The sequence below is a fragment of the Heteronotia binoei genome, chromosome 13, assembly GCF_032191835.1.
Source record: "Heteronotia binoei isolate CCM8104 ecotype False Entrance Well chromosome 13, APGP_CSIRO_Hbin_v1, whole genome shotgun sequence".
NCBI lineage: Eukaryota > Metazoa > Chordata > Lepidosauria > Squamata > Gekkonidae > Heteronotia > Heteronotia binoei.
The window spans coordinates 34,786,785-34,806,839 of record NC_083235.1 but is presented as its reverse complement, the minus strand read 5'-3'; the positions used below and the strand labels follow the sequence as shown (position 1 = coordinate 34,806,839).

Genomic DNA, 20,055 nt, shown 5'->3' with positions numbered 1-20,055 from the left:
TTGGGTGGGGGGGCAATTTGGACTCTGTCTGGGGGCCCATGGTGCATAGTCCTGGTGCATCGATAATCCAGCGCTACTGTTCTTTATTAAGCTCTGCCTTCCCGGAGCTCACAGTGGCCACAGTGCAGAACTGCATTCAAAGTAAATTACATTTTTGATAGATGAGGCATGACACTGGCTCCAGGGTAGGGATGCCAGCTTCCAGGTGGATTAAAAAATATTTAAGGATTACAGCATGAAATACAAAATTGAACCAACATACTGTTAGCTGTAATAGCACACAAGTAAAGAACAATTTTCATTAATATCAATGATGACAGATTCCAAAGCACTTAAGGCAAATGTTTCTAAGACAAAGTAGCCTAGGGATCCCCTGGAATTACAGCTCTTCTACAGACTAGAGTACAGTTCCTATAGTATAGTGGGTTCTTAGGCATTGAAGAGGCATTTTGGTAATAGGGTTGCCAAGTCCAATTCAAGAAATATCTGGGGACTTTGGGGGTGGAGCCAGGAGACTTTGGGGGTGGAGCCAGGAGGCATTAGGGGTGGAGCGAAGATCAAGGCTGTGACAAGCATAATTGAACTCCAAAGGGAGTTCTGGCCCTCACATTTAAAGGGACGGCACACCTTTTCAATTTTTTTCTTCCATAGGAAATAATGAAGGATAGGGGCACCTTCTTTTGGGGATCATAGAATTGGACCCCCTGGTCCAATCTTTTTGAAACTTGGGAGGTATTTTGGGGAGAGGCATTAGATGCTATACTGAAAATTTGGTGCCTCTACCACAAAAAACAGCCCCCCCAGAGCCCCAGATACCCGCGGATCAATTCGCCATGATTTTCTATGGGAATAAATCTCCATAGGGAATAATAGAGTTTCCCTCCCCTCCCCCTGCTTTCTGATGACCCTGAAGCGGGAGGAGGGCCTCCAAAACAGGGGATCCCCTGCCCCCCACCTGGGGATTGGCAACCCTAGGTGGTAATGATAACAAGCTCTTTATTGAGTACAGCATGGTGGTGGCTGAACTAACAACTGGAGAATGGGGCCTGCTGGGTCAACTATATACAACACTGGGTTCCCGCGCTAGCACGTTATTGGGTCATTCAAACCAGCAGGGGGCCTGTGATTGGAGCAGGGCAGTTGAGATTTGGATCCTACTTCGCATTGTTCCTAAGTCCCCAAGCTCAGTCCATCGGGCTCCCTGAGCCACGCAGGAACACCATTTGGAACACACAGATTCATATACATAACAGTTCATGGCAGACTTTTTATGGGGTGGTTTGCCATTGCCTTCCCCAGTCATCTACATTTTCCTCCCAGCAAGCTGGGTAGTTGTTTTACCGACCTCGGAAGGATGGAAGGCTGAGTCAACCTTGAGCCGGCTACCTGAATCCAGCTTCTGCTGGAATCGAACTCAGGTCATGAGCAGAGAGTTCAGACCGCAGTACTGCAGCTTTACCACTCTGCGCCATGGGGCTGCTCTTGCATTAGGCAGACCCATGAACATGTGAAGCTGCTTTATTCTGATTCAGGCCCTTGGTCCATCAAGGTCAGTGATGTCCATTCAGACTGGCTCTCCAGAGACCCAGGCAGAGGTCTTTCATATCACCTACTTCCAGGGACCTGCTATATGCCAAGCAGATGCTCTGCCATGGAGCCAGAGCCCCTCTCCCATGAGCTGATTCAGTTTTAAGACAACTTCATCAGCTGTACAGATGAATTTATGAGGCTGCCTTAAACGGAATCAGACCATTGGTCCATCAAGGTCACTATTGTCAACTCAGACTGGCAATGGCTCTCCATGTTCTCAGGCAGAAGTTTTTCACATCACCTCCTGCCTGGTGCTTTTAGCTGGAGATGCCAGGCTTTGAACTTGAGTAGGGCTTTTTTTATAGAAAAAGCCCAGCATGAACTCATTTGCATATTAGGTCACACCCCCTGTCATCAAGCCAGTCAGAACTGCGTTCTTGTGCGTTCCTGCTAAAAAAAAAAAGCCCTGAACCTAAGACTTTCTGCATGCAAAGCAGAGGCACTACCACTGAGCCATGGTCCTTCTGCATCTGGCTTTTTGTTGTGGACCTTATCTAACAGGCAAAGAACTACCTTTGATTTAATTCTGCTGAATTCTACTTCATTCCATAGAAGCCCTACTTAATCCCAGGCTGCAGTCCTTTCTTAGTCTCTGCTTTATTCCTTTCTCTCCAAACTCTCTTCTCCCTTATTTCCCTCTTAGGTAGTAGGGCAACTGTAAGGTCGAGACACAAGGGCTTTGGGGAGCCAGTGTGCTGTAGTAGTTAGAATGTCCGACAGGAATCTGGGACAACAAAGTTTGACTCTGCACTCTGATGTGGTAGCTTGCTGCCATAGCTATCACAGGAGTTGTCCTTGAAAGGGCAGCTGCTGTGAGAGCCCTCTCAGCCCCACCCACCTCACAGGGTGACTGTTGTGGGGGGAGAAGATATAGGAGATTGTAAACCACTTTGAGTCTCTGATTCAGAGAGAAGAGCGGGGTATAAATCTGCAGTCTTCTTCTTCTATTTTATCTTTGGTTTTAGCTGGGGATGTTTTAGCTATTATTGTAAGTTTCCTTGAACCAAGAGGAAAGGCTGGATATAAAAGTTTTAAATAAGTCAGTAAGTAAATAAGTAAATAAATAAGTAAAGTTACTGAAATCCATGAATGTTGCCACCTGACAGGAAAACTAAACTGAGAGGCAGATTTCATACCCTAGGAAGATTCACATCACAGGGCGTTTTCGCACTGACCTTTTACTGGCGCGACCAACCTCCTCACGCCGGCGGATCTGCAGGGATTTCGCACCAGAAGCGCCGGCGCAGCCAAAAGAGCCGGCAACTTCCGTCGCGAAACCCGCTCAAACGGAAACCGCCAAGAAGCAGGAAAACGTTTGAGCGGGTTTCGCGACGGAAGTAGCCGGCTCTTTTGGCTGCGCCGGTGCTTCTGGTGCGAAATCCCTGCAGATCCGCCGGCGTGAGGAGGGTGGTCGCGCCAGTAAAAGGTCAGTGCGAAAACGCCCACAGTGTCTGGCAGTTCTGATTTTATTGGCCAGGTAGCAGAACGGCCTGTAAATGTTTTCTCCCACAACTCTCGGCTGGTCATGAACCCGCAACCATAGGGTGAGAAGAATCTTTCCTGATGGAATTAAATGAATGGGATGTTTGGGCTCTGGATTATAAATAATTTATAAAAGATACCCCAGCCACTGTTCTTTGTCTTGCTGGGTTCAGTTCAGCCCCATTTACTCACGTGCAGTTCTGACCCATTCATAGTGATGGAGCAGTGAGAGAGTTGACTCCCATAGCTATCACTAGCATGTGGTATTTTAGATTGCTAAGGGATTCATCCAGATAGTGGATATGTTTATCTTCAATTAGATCTGGATTTATGGTGAACCCCACCCCAACATTCTTTCTGTTTGTATCCAAATAACATTTTTTAAAAAAAACTTGGAATAAGATGCTGCTCCATTTTTAAAAACTGAGCACTCAGCACATACCTTGGAAATCTCTCCGTGTAGCTATCACAGAGAAGCAAGGAAAGGGTTTGCTCACTCCCAAGTCTGTTTTCTTTACTTTTGTCACCTCTTTCTACTCCAGAGTCTGACCAAGGGGCAGCTGCACCTTTAGGTCACCACAGCTTCCAGGAACCCTAGGCTTCCCTAGAATACTGTTTTGAAGAGCAGTGGAAAGTTAGCCAGAGACCTGGTTGATCACACCATTGTTTCACACAAAGAAAGCACACCCCCCCCCCCGGCAGCAGCATAATTTGCCTGCAGCCATGCACTGAGTGGGAGGAGGAATTGCATATTCTATTAATTACTATCACTGTTTATATTGCCTATAATTTTAATTTTAATTAACAATTGTACTTGAGAGTTGCTGAAGGCTATTTTGTTTGACTGTTTTCTATTGAGGACATTTTGGCTCCGATTATTCAGGGGTGGACAATGGTAGCTCTCCAGATGTTTTTTGCCTACAACTCTCATCAGCCCCAGCCATTGGCCATGCTGGCTGGGGCTGATGGGAGTTGTAGGCAAAAAACATCTGGAGAGCTACTGTTGGCCACCCCTGGACTACATCGATACTTTCTGTACCGGAATTGAAAGATACACAACAGTAACATATTTTGCCATCTGTGCATATGCACTGGACACAGGACTTATTCCTAAGAGGCCTCATAAGCATTCCTGTCTTGTGTCTATTAATCTCGCTTTGGAACATTCCTTTTTGGTTCAGTATTGACATATTGTTTGCCAGTTCTTTGTAACATGCCTATTCATACCTTATATTGGTTGATCTCATTAGGCCAAAATGCATTAGGTCACAATAATTGGTCCTTGTGTGTATGTCGTTTGAACTTTGTAATGAGGCTTTCATTGGGCCCTTAGATGGTTTTTAACTTTTCTCAAAATAAATACACGTATTTTTAGTAGGGTTGTCAGGTCTGACTCAAGAAATATCTGAGGACTTTGGAGGTGGAACCAGGAGACTTTGGGGATGGAGCCAGGAACAAGGTTGTGACAAGCATGATTGAACTTCGAAGGGAGTTCTGGCCATCACATTTAAAGGGACCACGTGCCTTTTAAATGTTTTCTCTCCACTGGCAATAATGGAGGACAGGAGTGCTTTTTTGGAGGGCTCATAGAATTGGATCCCATGCTCCAATCTTTTTGAAACTTGGGGGAGGGGTTTGAGGAGAGGTACCAGATTTACCTTAAAAAACAGCTCCCCCCCAAGCCCCAGATACCCACAGATTGATTCTTCATCATACCCTATGGGGACAGCATCCTCTATATTCTAACATTCTACAGGAAAATGTAATTATTTTAACCAATGCTTTAGAAGAGACCGATGGAACATTACAACAGACTCTAATTGATTACACTTCACAATTAAGACACCTAATGACATTGACATCAATCTCTAATTCTTGTTTAAAACAATTTTATTATAATGTAATATATTGTAGTAGCATAGTATCATTTGTTATTAAAAGTTAATACACACACATTACATTTTCTCCACCCCACCCCCCTTTTGGTGACCCCCGGCAGTGCCAACCCCCTTAACAAACAACTCCCTATTACTATTTTATTTAATTTGTTATAAGGTAATAAACTCTATCTATAAAAGAATCTTTCTTCATGAAAAAGCAAAAAAAAAAATTCCAAAGCTATAGTTGTAGTCCATCTTCATAATAGTCCTTATTTATCCACAAAGAAACGAAAAAGTATAATCCAATAATCCCATTTTTTTAAACTGTAATTCATATATAGTTTCTTTAAGAATTAACCATTGTCAAAGATCACCAGCTGACCTTTAACGGACATCAATCTCTAGTTCTGACGCTTATTGCCTTTGATGTTCTTTTCTGCCCAGTTAACCCAAACCGAAGATTACCAGACCCCAACTTGTCATTCTTTTAATCTGCTAAAAACATTTTCACTATTTTGCAAATAATTCACTGCCCACTCTCTATATATGTAGGACTGCTAATTCCATCCCATATTATTGTCTGATGAAGTGTGCTTTTAGCACACAAAAGCTTACATTCTGAATAAAACTTTGTTGGTCTTAAAGGTGATACTGGACTCCAACTTTGTTCTATTGCTTCAGACAGACATGGCTGCCCACCTGGTTTTATAATCATTATTAGTTGAAACATGAGTGCAATACTGACTTGTTTAAAATGTGTATATACTTACTTAACCAATTTTAGTGAAATATTAACAAACTATATCACCTGAAAAGGTTTTGCAAATCAGGTTTTGTATTGCTTCTGTTAGGGACCTCACTCAAGCCATATTTCCCCTATTAGCAAGATTGCTATCACTGAAACTTTAATAAAACTCAGGCAAGCCTCATATCTTGTGGGATCCTGATGTCCAGGCTATTTTAGTCATTCAATTGCCAGCAGCAGGATTCTTTTATTAGGTTTACAGAAATGTATTGCCACAAAAGGCAGCATTAGGAAAATACCATATTGAGCTTTACAATGCACTTAAACAGGCTCATAAATGCAATGACTCCTCATCGCCCTCACGCAACCAAGCCTATTTATTGGAGCAGATAAAAAGGCTGAGCTTCAAGACCCAAATCCAGAGGTTTACTTTCCTGACACTTGCCTTCTCCTAGACTACCTGGTGCCTTCTCTTCATTGATGACTTGCTAAGATGTTCCTCCAAGTTGGCAGTAACCCTCTGGGAGGTAGGAGAAGACAAGACTTCAGTTCAAGGACAGTGGCTGGCTTTGGAGCCAGTGGAATTAACAATGAAAGAAGAATCAGTTCCATGTTAAGCTGCAGTGAAGGCAGACTAAGTTTTGGGAGTAGGAGTCTTTGCCATCTGTATGAAGGTTGTGGAGGCAGCCAGCAGAGAAGTGGCTTTGGAGGAGGACCTTATAGCTTTGGTGGAGAATTTGGTGGCTCTTTTGGTGGAGGATATGGAGACAGATTTGGCAGATCTTTTAGCAGCCTTGGAATCCAGCCCATCCAAATATATGCAACCTGCCTCCAGCCGGTCCATGTTGATCTAGATCCACATTTGAAACAAGTGAAACATGAAGAAAAGGAACAGATCAAGCATCTCAACAACCAATTTGTATCCTTCATATGCAAGGTGAGATGTTAGGGGAGGAAGTCATGCCATCTGTGCATTTATTTCAGTTCAGTTTTTGGTACCTCATGCTTAAGAAGACAATATCCATAGGATGTAAGAGCAATTTAGGTATGTACAATTAGCGTAGTTCTTTTTTAATTATTATTATTAAACCATGACCAAAAAGATTTCTCATGGAGATCACAGATTCATGAAACTAAATGCAACAATAAAATGCTGTAATAAAAACACATGCTAATAAAAGCAGGAGTACAAAATTTAGCGACCAAGTGAATGCAACACTGAAGTCCTGTAGTGGAATGTAGACATAAAAATGACACTTAACTGGCATTTATGAAAAGAGGAATGGGTTGGATCCAGCCAGATTTTTCATTCAGTCACATCTATTTCTCTTCTGCAGTCCCCACCACACATGGCTTTTGTTCTTGGAGGTCCCATGACTTTTAGAGTGATCAAAGAGGATGCCTCCTTCCTTTACCAACAAAATAAAATCTGACTGAATCCAACTCAAGGTCTTCATAAACTGTCTACAGATATAAAATGATTATGCTTAAGGAGCCTCTAGAGTTCTGTAGCTGTGATGCAACCACAGAGAAGTTTGCACATATTGACTTCGATCCAACAGTCTTCCACTCATATTGCCACTGCTCACCAGGGTGTGCACCATAATCCATATCATCCAATGCATATTTGGGGCTACCCTTGAAGAGAGGTCAGAGGCTGCTGCTAGTGCAGAAGGCAGTAGCCAAACTGCTGGCCAGGGCCAGCTATTGAGAGTGGGTGATCCTTGATATTGCAGCAACCTCACAGCATATGAATCCACTCCCGAGCCCAGTCAAAGTGTTGTTTTTGACTTTTAAAGCCCTACATGACTTGGCACTGGGCTATCTGAAGGACTTTCTTCTTCCATATCTTCCTGCTTGGAAACTAAGATCACAAGGAGAGGCCCTCTTGACTGTCCCATCAATCCAAGAAGCTTATTTGGGGGCTAAACAAGAGGAGACCTTTTCAGTGGCAGCACCACACTTATGCAACAACCTCTCCAAGGAAGTGAACTTGGTCCCCTCGCTTTCTATCTTTAGAAGACATTTGAAGATGGTTTTATTTAGGACTACATTTGGTTAAGTTTAGTGGCAGTCCTGAGTGGGTATTTTAAATTTTGGTGTTATATTTTTGAATGCATTTCATTTGATGTGCTTTATCTATGTTGGTAAACCACCAGGAACTCTATAAGAAAGAAAGGCAGCTAATAAGCGTTTCAAATCAACAAATAGATATTGATTTGACTGAACATAAGAACATAAGAACATAAGAGAAGCCATGCTGGATCAGGCCAACGGCCCATCAAGTCCAACACTCTGTGTCACACAGTGGCAAAAAATGTTATATACACACATACACTGTGGCTAATAGCCACTGGTGGACCTGTGCTCCATACACTGTGGCTAATAGCCACTGATGGACCTGTGCTCCATATTTTTATCTAAACCCCTCTTGAAGGTGGCTATACTTGTGGCCGCCACCACCTCCTGTGGCAGTGAATTCCACGTGTTAATCACCCTTTGGGTGAAGAAGTACTTCCTTTTATCCGTCTTAACCTGTCTGCTCAGCAATTTCATCGAATGCCCACGAGTTCTTGTATTGTGAGAAAGGGAGAAAAGTACTTCTTTCTCTACTTTCTCCATTCCATGCATTATCTTGTAAACCTCTATCATGTCACCCCGCAGTCGACGTTTCTCCAAGCTAAAGAGTCCCAAGCGTTTCAACCTTTCTTCATAGGAAAAGTGCTCCAGCCCTTTAATCATTCTAGTTGCCCTTCTCTGCACCTTCTCTAAAGCTATAATATCCTTTTTGAGGTGCGGCGACCAGAACTGCACACAGTACTCCAAATGAGACCGCACCATCGATTTATACAGGGGCATTATGATACTGGCTGATTTGTTTTCAATTCCCTTCCTAATAATTCCCAGCATGGCATTGGCCTTTTTTATTGCAAACGCACACTGTCTTGACACTTTCAGTGAGTTATCTATCATGACCCCAAGATCTCTCTCTTGATCAGTCTCTGCCAGTTCACACCCCATCAACTTGTATTTGTAGCTGGGATTCTTAGCCCCAATGTGCATTACTTTGCACTTGGCCACATTGAACCGCATCTGCCACGGTGACGCCCACTCACCCAGCCTCAACAGATCCCTTTGGAGTTCCTCACAATCCTCTCTGGTTCTCACCACCCTGAACAATTTAGTGTCATCCGCAAACTTGGCCACTTCACTGCTCACTCCGAACTCTAAATCATTTATGAACAAGTTAAAAAGCATGGGACCCAGTACCGAGCCCTGCGGCACCCCACTGCTTACCGTCCTCCACTGCGAAGACTGCCCATTTATACTCACTCTCTGCTTCCTATTACTCAGCCAGTTTTTGATCCACAAGAGGACCTGTCCTTTTACTCCATGATTCTCAAGCTTTCTAAGGAGCCTTTGATGAGGAACTTTATCAAAAGCTTTCTGGAAGTCAAGGTAAACAACATCTATCGGGTCTCCTTTGTCCACATGTTTGTTCACCCCCTCAAAGAAATGCAACAGGTTAGTGAGGCAAGATCTTCCCTTGCAGAACCCATGCTGAGTCTTCCTCAATAACCCGTGTTCATCAATGTGCCTACTCATTCTGTCCTTGATAATGGTTTCTACCAACTTTCCCGGTATTGAAGTCAGACTGACTGGCCTGTAGTTTCCCGGATCTCCTCTGGAACCTTTTTTAAAGATGGGGGTGACATTTGCTACCTTCCAGTCCTCAGGAATGGAGGCAGATTTCAATGAAAGATTACAGATTTTTGTTAGAAGATCCACAAGTTCAACTTTGAGTTCCTTCAGAACTCTCGGATGTATGCCATCCGGACCCGGTGACTTATTAGTTTTTAATTTGTCTATCAGTTGTAGGACCTCCTCATTTGTCACCTCAATCTGACTCAGGTCTTTCAACACCCCTTCCAAAATTAGTGGTTCTGGGGCGGGCAAAAAGTTCTCGTCTTCTACAGTGAAGACGGAGGCAAAAAATTCATTTAGCTTTTCAGCCATTTCCCTATCCTCCTTCAGTAATCCTTTTACCCCATGGTCATCCAAGGGCCCCACTGCCTCCCTGGCTGGTTTCCTACTTCTAATATATTTGAAGAAAGTTTTATTGTTGGTCTTTATGTTTTTTGCAATATGCTCCTCATAGTCCCTTTTTGCCTGCCTGATCACAGTCTTGCATTTGATTTGCCACAGCCTGTGTTCCCTTTTACTAATCTCACTTGGACTGGTTTTCCACCGCTTAAAGGAGTCCTTCTTACCTTTTACAGCTTCCATTACTTTATTTGTTAACCACGCAGGCCTTTTCTTATGCCTGTTTGTGTCTTTCCTAACTTGTGGTATATATTTTATCTGAGCTTCTAGGATTATAGTTTTAAATAGCGTCCAAGCTTTCTCAAGGGTTTTGACCGTATGTACCTTTCCTTTCAGTTTCTTCCTCACATGCCTCCTCATCTCAGTGTATTTACCCCTTTTAAAGTTAAACGTGGTTGTGGTGGTCTTTTTGGACAACTCCCTATTTATACAAACGGTGAAATCAATAACATTATGGTCACTGCTCCCAAGCGGCGCAATCACTTTTACATCTCTCACCAAGTCTTGGGCATTACTTAGGACCAAATCCAGGATCGCCCCACCCCTGGTAGGTTCTGAGACCATCTGCTCCATAGCACAGTCATTGAGAGCATCAAGAAACTCAATCTCTTTCTCTCGACCAGAACACATATTGACCCAATCAATCTGCGGGTAGTTAAAATCACCTATTACAACACAGTTTTTACGTTTAGCCGCTATCTTTAAGCCTTCCATCATATTATAATCGTCCTCTCTCTTTTGATTTGGTGGGCGATAACAAACTCCCATAGTTAAATTTCCTTTTGGGCCCTCTATTTCAACCCAAAGCATTTCTAAAAGTGAATCTAATTCTCTGATCTCAGCCTTACTGGACCGTATATCCTCTCTGACATACAGAGCCACCCCACCTCCAACCCTTCCCTCCCTATCCTTCCGATATAGCTTATATCCAGGAATCACCGTGTCCCACTGATTCTCCTCATTCCACCAAGTTTCTGAAATTCCCACAATGTCTATGTTCTCTCCCAGCACTAAACATTCCAATTCACCAATTTTACTTTGAACACTTCTAGCATTTGCATACAAACATCTATAATTTCCCAGGCGAGCTAGGCCCGCCACCTTCCTCCTGCCGCCTCGAGACACTGGCAGACAGTCCATATTGTTTGTCACCTTCACAGTGGACAACTCCGGTCCGTTACCCGGTAGAAAAATAGCAGCTAACCCTTCATCTCTTTGAGACGAGTCCTCCCGAACCAGAGACATTTCATCTCCTGTCGGCTTTCCCCCAAGATTTAGTTTAAAAACTGCTCTGCCACCTTTTTGATTTTAAGCGCCAGCAGCCTGGTTCCATCCGGGGACAAGTGGAGACCGTCTCTTTTGTACAGCTCCCGCTTGTTCCAGAAAGCATCCCAGTGCCTAACAAACTTAAACCCTTCCTCCTTACACCATCGTCTCATCCACACATTGAGACTTCTAATTTGTGCCTGTCTCTCCTGCCCTGCACGTGGAACAGGTAGCACTTCCGAGAAGGCTACCTTGGAGGTCCTGGCCTTAAGTCTCCTGCCTAGCAGCCTAAATTTTTCCTCCAGGACCTCACGACTGCATTTCCCCACATCGTTGGTGCCAACATGCACCACGACCACAGGCTCCTCCCCAGCACTGTCTATCAGTCTATCTACTACACGCGTAATGTCCGCTACCTTCGCACCAGGCAGGCAAGTCACCATACGGTCAGTACGCGGTTTCGCCACCCGGCTGTCTACTTGCCTAATGATCGAATCACCAACTACCAATACCCCCCCTCTCCCCCTGCTCAGGGATGGTTCCTTGGCGCGAAAGGATTCCCGCTCACCGACCGAAGAAGAGGTCCCTTCTGAGGGCGCATTCCCCTTATCCTCAGCACGGTGCCCTGTTCCCTCTCGACCCTCACGCTCTCTGGCAGCAACGGGGCTGCTACGTTCAGAGCGGGGCTCATCTAATACGCCCCCGAGAGTCTTCCCCAAGTGCCTAACTGACCGTCTCTGCTTCTCCAGGGCAGTCACCTCGGCCTCAAGGGTACGAACTCGTTCCCTGAGGACCAGGAGCTCCTTGCATCGAGCACACACCCAAGACTTCTGTCCTTTGGGCAGATAGTCATACATGTGACACTCAGTGCAAAACACTGGAAAGCCCCCAACCCCCTGCTGGCATTCTATCTTCATTGTATATATATATATATTAAAATATACAGTCCTCTTTAAATGCTGTTTAAGTGGCTCCCCTTCTGGCGGGTCAACTTACCTAAACTTACCTTATTGGGAACTTACCTTATTTGGAGAACAAGGAAGCCAGGGATCTGGGTTCCTGCTCCTTAGAGAGCCCCTAGGCGAAGAGCCACAGGCCAAGAGCCCTTTAGCTCTCGCCCTTCGGCTCTCGCCCTTCGGCTCGCGCCAAAGGCTCGCGCCTTTGGCAAGGCGCAGCTTAAAATGCAAAGAGGTGGAGCAGGGCACTCCTCAGCAATCACTCTCAATCAGCAGCAATCACTCTCAATCTCTTTCACCCTTAAGGCAGTCAACCAAACAAAGAGCAGTCAACCAAACAAAGAGCAGTTCCCCAGCTATCACACCTTAGAATTTTAGGCAGCCCCACAAACCTTAGAATGTAGTCCTTCAAAACTCAGAAATTCTCAGCAATTTCTCCAGCTGTCTCAGCTATCAGAGCTGCTCTGCTCTGCTCCTCCCAGACCTCTGTGAGATGTGCTCAGCCTTTGGCAAGGCGCAGCTTAAAATGCAAAGAGGTGGAGCAGGGCACTCCTCAGCAATCACTCTCAATCAGCAGCAATCACTCTCAATCTCTTTCACCCTTAAGGCAGTCAACCAAACAAAGAGCAGTCAACCAAACAAAGAGCAGTTCCCCAGCTATCACACCTTAGAATTTTAGGCAGCCCCACAAACCTTAGAATGTAGTCCTTCAAAACTCAGAAATTCTCAGCAATTTCTCCAGCTGTCTCAGCTATCAGAGCTGCTCTGCTCTGCTCCTCCCAGACCTCTGTGAGATGGGTGCATCTTTTAATGGGAATGGGGTTGCACCTTTATGTCCTAGGTTATGAGTTCTTATACAAATATCATTTAATTATTTATTTATGTAAACTACCTGTCCATAATGGCAGCTACGTCTAAGCTACAGGGCATGATAGGGCAAAAGTTAGTCACAAGTTCTAATTTGACACTTTTGACCACTACACCACCTTGGATAACTTCAGGAGCTTCAGAAGGTGGTGGTACTTTGTCGTGGATGGATGATAGCATATCTCCAGCAATTGTGTTGGCTTCTTGTTCCCTTCTGAATACAGTTCATGGTACAGTCAGTCATTGTTTAGCTGTGACTTTATTTACATGATGGATGTGCTGGCGCACACTTCTGATGTGCATTAAAACATTATATAACACTGGGAACTGGTCCTGGGAACAGTTTGCCCCCAACTAGTGCATCAGATACATATTCAAATCAATAATCTTGTAGGTTCACTTACAAGTCAGCTGTTCAGAGATTTGCACCTGGTTCAAGCCAATGAAGGCTCACTTCATCATACAACCCAAACTGGTTCAGAACTGGCTCATGTGGAGAGAGAAAGTGAATGGCAGTGCATTCCTAAACAGTGCTTTGAGAGAACAAAGTACAAAAGATTAGATAAATGAAAAATGTGAAATAATCCACCTAGACTCTAGTTTGCACCCAGACGTACTCTTCTGCTCTTGGAATAAGTTTTCTACTCTCACAAAGAGAGTCTTGCTCATAGATAGACACTTATTATCATTCAAGGAGTCTTCCATTCATGGAAGAACTTCTCAGACTGAAAGGCTGCTACCTTGAGTGAAAGAGCACTTGAGATTTAATCATACTCTCTGACTCCAGCCTGCTAATTTAATGTGCTCATGATTCACTGTGGTTGGGACTAGTGAGTATAGTCACATAGGTGTTTTTTTTTTTAATTATCTGAATGTTTTTTGTAAAACAAGTAATCTGAATGTATGTTAGAGAACATTTAAGTTTTCAATACACAATTTCAAATTATGTTCAGATTCTGATCTAATTCAGGAAAGATAAAAGTTCAAAATTGTAGTTCAGTTCAGCATAATTTTGGTTCAGCAGGCATTGTTGCTTTCAACTGGTTAACCTCACTGTACTCAGAAGAATGTCTTTGATGGCTTTTTCATTTTCCCATTTGGGGTTTCAGGTTGAGTGTTTGGAGAGAAAAAATACTGCTCTATCCACCTACTTGCAATATTTACAAGATACTGGAAACATAATTCAAAAGACATCCCTGGAACCTGTTTTTGAGAATTACATCCAGAATATGCAAATGCAAATTGAGCATATGAAATGCCAGAAAGGACAGCTGAAGTCTGAGCTTCAGTGCTTGGAGTTTGATGTTGAAGATTACAGAGAAAAGTAAGACAAAAAGCAAATCTTAATTATTCCGGTTGCTCCTGCTAGAAGAACAGACTGGCGATGGTTCTTGCTCAGTTCTGCAAGATTACAAACACCATAGAGCAAGCTAGATAGATAGGTTGATATCAGTCCCCTTCCTGTCTGGTCCTGCTTTCACTTACCCTCTCTGATAGGTAGAATGTAATCTCAGGGAACTCCCTTCTCCTCCTCTTCCTTTTTCTCTCCCACCTGCATCAGGAGGAATAGCCATACCATACCATAGACCAGGGGTCCTCAAACTTTTTAAATAGGGGGCCAGTTCACTGTCCCTCAGACTGTTGGAGGGCTGGACTGCCGTTACTGTACAAGGCCGCGGGCCGTCAGTTCTCCGTCTTCTGCATCTCTCTCCCTTCCCCACACCACACACCTTGGCCTGGGAACTCACCTCACCTCGGTATCACCTCACACTCTGTCTCCGCCGCCTCAGCCCAGTGCCGGAAGTGTGCGTTGCTAACGCGAGTTTAGGTCGAACGTCACTTCCGGTCTGATTTTGCCATAACCCGGCGGGCCACATAAACGTCCTCAGCGGGCTGCATCTGGCCCGCGGGCCGTAGTTTGAGGACCCCTGCCATAGACCTTTATTGGCATTAATATAAGAATACAGTATACTTTAAAACCAACAGGAACACTATAGAATATAATAAAACCTTAAAAAAAACCCAGCAAAAGTTAAATGACATAAAATAGCCGTGGGCTATGCATGAGTAAAAGCCTCTCTGATTTGGATAGCAACCTGTAAAAAGCAAGCAACGTGAGTAGTGACAAAGTTTTGTTTCCCGTGGAGTAAAAAGCAAACCTTGGCATTGTCAGAAAGGCCTTGATGGTCAGAGAGCAGAGCATCTAGGTATCTTGCTCGTGAACTGCTATAAAAAGGGCAGTCCAGAAGAACATGAGGGACCGTTTCGATGACTCCTTGGGTACAAGGGCATCGTCTAAGATTGCGGGGGATTCTGTGGTATCTTCCGGAGAGGATGGCTGATGGTAATGCATTAAATCTAGCCAGCATGAGTGCTCTTCTTTGGTGAGGATCAGTTAAAAAGAGGAAACAGGGAGCTAAAAGCCCAGGAGTCTGGGATAAACCCAGATAGCTTGGGGAGCATCAGGAGGAATAGCATGATGTCTCTTCTCCTGAACTGAATTGAGCAGATTGCCTACTACAATCCAAAGCCATCCAGTTAGTTAGAATAGTTTAGTCACTCTCTCTCTCCACTACACTAATATGTTATGTTTCTTTAAATAAATCCATCAGTATTGGTTTCTTAACTTAAAACAATTCATGAGATAGTGTAGTAACCATTAGACTAGGCCAGGGGTGTCGAACTCATTTGTTATGAAGGTTGGATCTGACATAAATGAGACCTTGAGGGGCCAGACCATGTTGGGTTAGGCCGAGACATATCCGGCAGGGCCATTTGTGTACCTATTTAAGATTAGGTAGAGAGATACAACTTTAATAAAAAACACAAACGCAATTTTTTTTTAAACTTAAAACATGCTTAAAACGTTAGCACTCATTGATCTTAAAGGTTCTTTCTTTGTATTTCTCCCATGCGATCCAGGGAACTGGGCAAAGGAAGCTCTGGCTCTTACCTTCCTTCCCCAGGGGACTGGGTGGTGGTGGGGGAAGCCTCAGTCAATAGAAGGAAGAGAAGTTTGGCTCAGTAGCTCTGCTTTGCGATTGAGACAGCCTGGCAAAGCAAGCTATTCCTCCCCCCTTCCTCACCAAGGGAGGAGCCCCAGCCAACAGAGAAAATAGAAATTTTGCTCTGTAGCTCCTGTGCAATTGAGCAAGCCTAGCAAAGCAAGCTGTTATGCAGAAGAAAGCAAGAGAGAGGGAGAAGGAAGCAGATGACAGCCAGTTGCTTGGGGGCCTGACAGGAGCCCTCCAGGGGCCTGATTCGGCCCCCAAACTGCATGTTTGGCACCCCTGGACTAGGCCATGCTGCTGTGCTGAAGCTCAGAAGGAGCACTCTGCTAAATGAAGGTAAGGACGGCTGCCAGATCAGTCCAGCCATCCTAAACCAGACCCAACAGCTCCCAACCATGCACATTTCTCAGACAATGCATGAGGACTTGAGGCAATTGAAGCACTCTTCAAAGCTAGCTCTTTTCTATTCATGAGTCTCACATGGACCTCTACTAATATGTCCCAATGGCTCTTGCGCATGAATAATATGAGCTGGTAGGATCAGGCACAAAGAGGAAGCAGGTAAAGAGCAGGGACTGGGAAGGAATTTGGGGCAGATTGTAGAATTTAGACATGATTAGGGTTTGTAGAATCTTTCGGGCTCAAGTGCCGTGTTCTACTGGAGAAAGTTTTCCTTCCAGACGTTTCGTTCCCAGCTGCGGAGAACATCCTCAGTGGTGTTGCAGCCGGAGCAGGCGCTCTGACCTTCTTGGCTGCTGTGCATTGAGATCTAGCATTGGTCTAGCATTGAGATGCACAGCAGCCAAGAAGGTCAGAGCGCCTGCTCCGGCTGCAACGCCACTGAGGATGTTCTCCGCAGCTGAGAACGAAACGTCTGGAAGGAAAACTTTCTCCAGTAGAACACGGCACTTGAGCCCGAAAGATTCTACAAACCCTAATGATGTTACCAGCCGTGAAAACCTGAAATCTTTGATAAGTTTAGACCTGGCTTACAAAAAGGGTGGAACAAGTCAAAGAGAGGATATCAGGAAAGTTCAGGGATTCAGCATTTCTATGAGATGAGACCAGTCCTCCAACATTCAAATTTGGATATCTTTTACAAGGGATGTTGGATGGCTGAAGCCAATAAGGCTGCTTCATACATACATGTACATTTCTCTGTACTTGACTTCTGTACACTGAGTGTATGATTGTGTGGAAAAGATTGTGCTTGAAGGGAAATGAAGTTCTCTCCGTGGTGTTGTTTTTGAAATGTCCGATTTGCAGATGCTGTCATCAAGTAATAAACATGGTGATGTTTATCTGGGCCATCCACATTTATATGTCTTTGTGCAGTTCTGATCACTACATCTCAGAAAAGAGTTATATGCTTAGAGAAAAAGCAGTGAAGGGTAACTAAAATGATGAGGTGACATGAAAAGTTTATATTAGTACTAGGAATAAGGTCTGCTGTGAGGAAAAATACAATGGGCTCTAGAAAGAGGCTCTGGGTAAGTCCCCCCACCCTTGCTGACTTCCCACTCACCGAAAGTGGCTGCTTTCTATAGGGGAATTTATCTGACTTCAGCTTTCCATCTCCTCTACACTCCCTACAGCCTCTACCTAGGAAACGTACAGTCTTTCTTCACAGTGTGGACCAAAACAGCTTACATCATTCTCCTCTCTCCCTTTTGATCTCCACAACAACCCTGTGAAGTAGGTGAGACTGAAAGTTTGTGACTGGTCTGAAATCATCCAATCAGCTTCCACAGCAAGAATCTGGGTCTAGCAGACCCCGCTCTGAATCCCTAATTCCTATGCCACACTGGCTGTCATAGGGAGGCTGCTGCTGAACAGCCAGGCCTAGTTAAGTCATGTCAGGTGGCATCAAGTCACCCAGAGGGTGTTGCCAGGCCTAGGATAGCCAGCTTCCAGGTGGAGCCTGAAGACCTCCTGGCATCACAATTGAACTCCAGACAACAGATTTGTCTTCCCCTGGAGAAAATCACTGCTTTGGAGGGTGGACTCTATGGCATTATATTCAGCTGAGGCCTTTGCCCCCCCCCCCAAACCCTGCCAAACTCCACCACAAAATCTCCAAGAATTTCCCACCAACCTGTAACTGGCATCCCAAGTCAGGACTGGCTCCAATGACTTCTCCTTCAAAGTTGTTTAGTGATACCTTTCATTCCAACACCGTCTCTCAAATAATGCTGTTGGTCTTAAGCATAGGACTTCATTCTTTCTCTTTCTTGCTTTCCCTCCCCCCTCTCTCTTTCTCTCTGCATCTGGCCTGCTGCTATGGGACATCACCCCCCCCCCCTCTGTTTCTGGCTGTTTCGCTTCCAGAGGAAGAGAGGGAAGAGCCCTCAGCCAATCGAGGGAGGGTTTTATCTGGCTCTTCTCCTCCCTCAGCCAACTGAGGGAAGGCTTTCTTTCTCTTCTCTACAAAGCACTGGCTCAATCCTTCTCTGTCCTGAGTCTGGAGAGTGGGGGTTGCTCTCCATTGAGATTGAGCAACAGGCAGCTCAGCCAATGGCTGGAGGATGGGAGGGATTTGCTCTCCATTCAGACTAAGCAACAGGCAGATCAGCCAATGGGAGAGTAGGTGAACCATGGCCAGTCCGTCTGGAAAATTATATTGTAGGGGAGATGAATAGCATGCAGACATTGAGCAGAGATATTCTGTTTCTCAAAACTTGCAGTGAAATTGTCCATCTGCTTTTGATTCAAAACTGACACAGATTTCCTCATGTAATGTGTAAAGTTGTGGAATTAACTGTCTAAAGATTACTGCCACATCTCAAAGATTTGGGATTTTCTGTTCTTGATATTAAAATTCAGTGGAAGGGATTGGCAGTGACTTTACTGTGGTGAAATCCCAGAATGTCTTCCCTTACCCCCAGGAAGAAAGATCATGGACACAGCTGCACCTAGCTTCACCTGACTGGTCTGGGCATGGTGTGGCTTACAAAAAGCAGTGTAGAAGTGCCCAGCTTCTTCCATGCTGGCCTGGACCTTGTGTGGCCAATGAAGAAGTACTGGGACACAATGGTGCCCAGCTTGACCCTATGCTGATCCAAGTCTGAAGTAGCTAGCAAGGAGGAGCATGGTGGCATTCAGCTTCTCTGGAGCCATGTGCGGCTAGTGAAAGAACATTGGGCCTAGTGGCAGCTGGCTTCATTCCATGCCAGTCTGAGCCCAGTGCAGCTGGCAAGAGGAATGCAGGAGTCCCTCCTTTCTCTCCAGCTAGATCTTTGGACCTCCGTCAGAGAGGGGTGTGTGGTTGTGGGAGGGGACCAGGCTCTTTTCTGGTCTGATACTGTGCAGTCCCTCCCTGGAAAACCACACATGCGTGCCTGAGGATAAGTGTCCCAAACAGGCTGCAGGTGTAAGAATATCGCCAAAGTTGTGAATAAAAAAAAGTACATACAGTACACAAAAAGCACATGCAGTACAGTATGTTTATATCTTGTTAATGTGTATGACCTGCTTCAAGAACCCTCTGGGCTAAGCTGTGGGATAATTTTTTTTAGAAATGAGCAATATTGGTTAAATAGCCCAATAATCATAAACTTGATCTTGTATTTATTTGAATTTTAATTGCATTGCAATGAATTTAAATTAGGATTTAGAATATTTTAAAAGCATGCTTCTGGCATGCTGGAGACCATCTGTCTTTGTGTCACTTGCTCTGTGATTTTTTTTTTTTTTATGTGGGCCAAACAAAGGTTGCTTTAAGGGGAAAAAATGCTGAGAAGCATCTCATACTCTTTTAGCTCAGCTGCAACAATTTGTCAAGCCTGCTCAAAACTAAGAAACCCCCCTCCCCTTCATTTTTCTTTCTTTTTATTTTCATAAGGTATGAAGATGAAATCAACAACCGCATATATGCTGAGAACCAGTTTATAGTGCTCAAGAAGGTCCGAGATGAAGCTTCTTTTATACTTTGGTGTTGGGTTTGTCAAACGTGGAAGAATTAGATTCTCTTCTGTTTCCTTCCTGTAAAGCACATGGACAGAAGAAAGTCAACAAAAGATAGATTTGGATTAAAAACCTTCATTTAATAGCTTGGGCAAGATCAAGGTTGGCTCAGTTTTTACTAGTGACCAGGCTGATCTTTTGTAATTCACTTCTTTAAAAGCAAGAATCCCTGGGATCCAGGCTCATATTCT

At 44.4% G+C, this 20,055-nt stretch overlaps 2 protein-coding genes across 1 annotated transcript in view; both read left to right on the top strand.

Annotated features, from left to right (window-relative positions):
• The window catches only part of LOC132581760 (keratin, type II cytoskeletal 4-like), a 170,797-nt gene that overhangs the window by 72,646 nt on the left and 78,096 nt on the right, over positions 1–20,055 (top strand).
• Positions 6,191–20,055, top strand: part of LOC132581804 (keratin, type II cytoskeletal 6B-like) — a 31,411-nt gene continuing 17,546 nt past the window's right edge. Inside the window, exons 1-3 of the mRNA XM_060253216.1 lie at positions 6,191–6,634; positions 14,000–14,214; positions 19,743–19,803. Of these exons, the coding sequence (XP_060109199.1) occupies positions 6,191–6,634; positions 14,000–14,214; positions 19,743–19,803 (720 nt within the window). The remainder of the gene's footprint in view (positions 6,635–13,999; positions 14,215–19,742; positions 19,804–20,055) is intronic.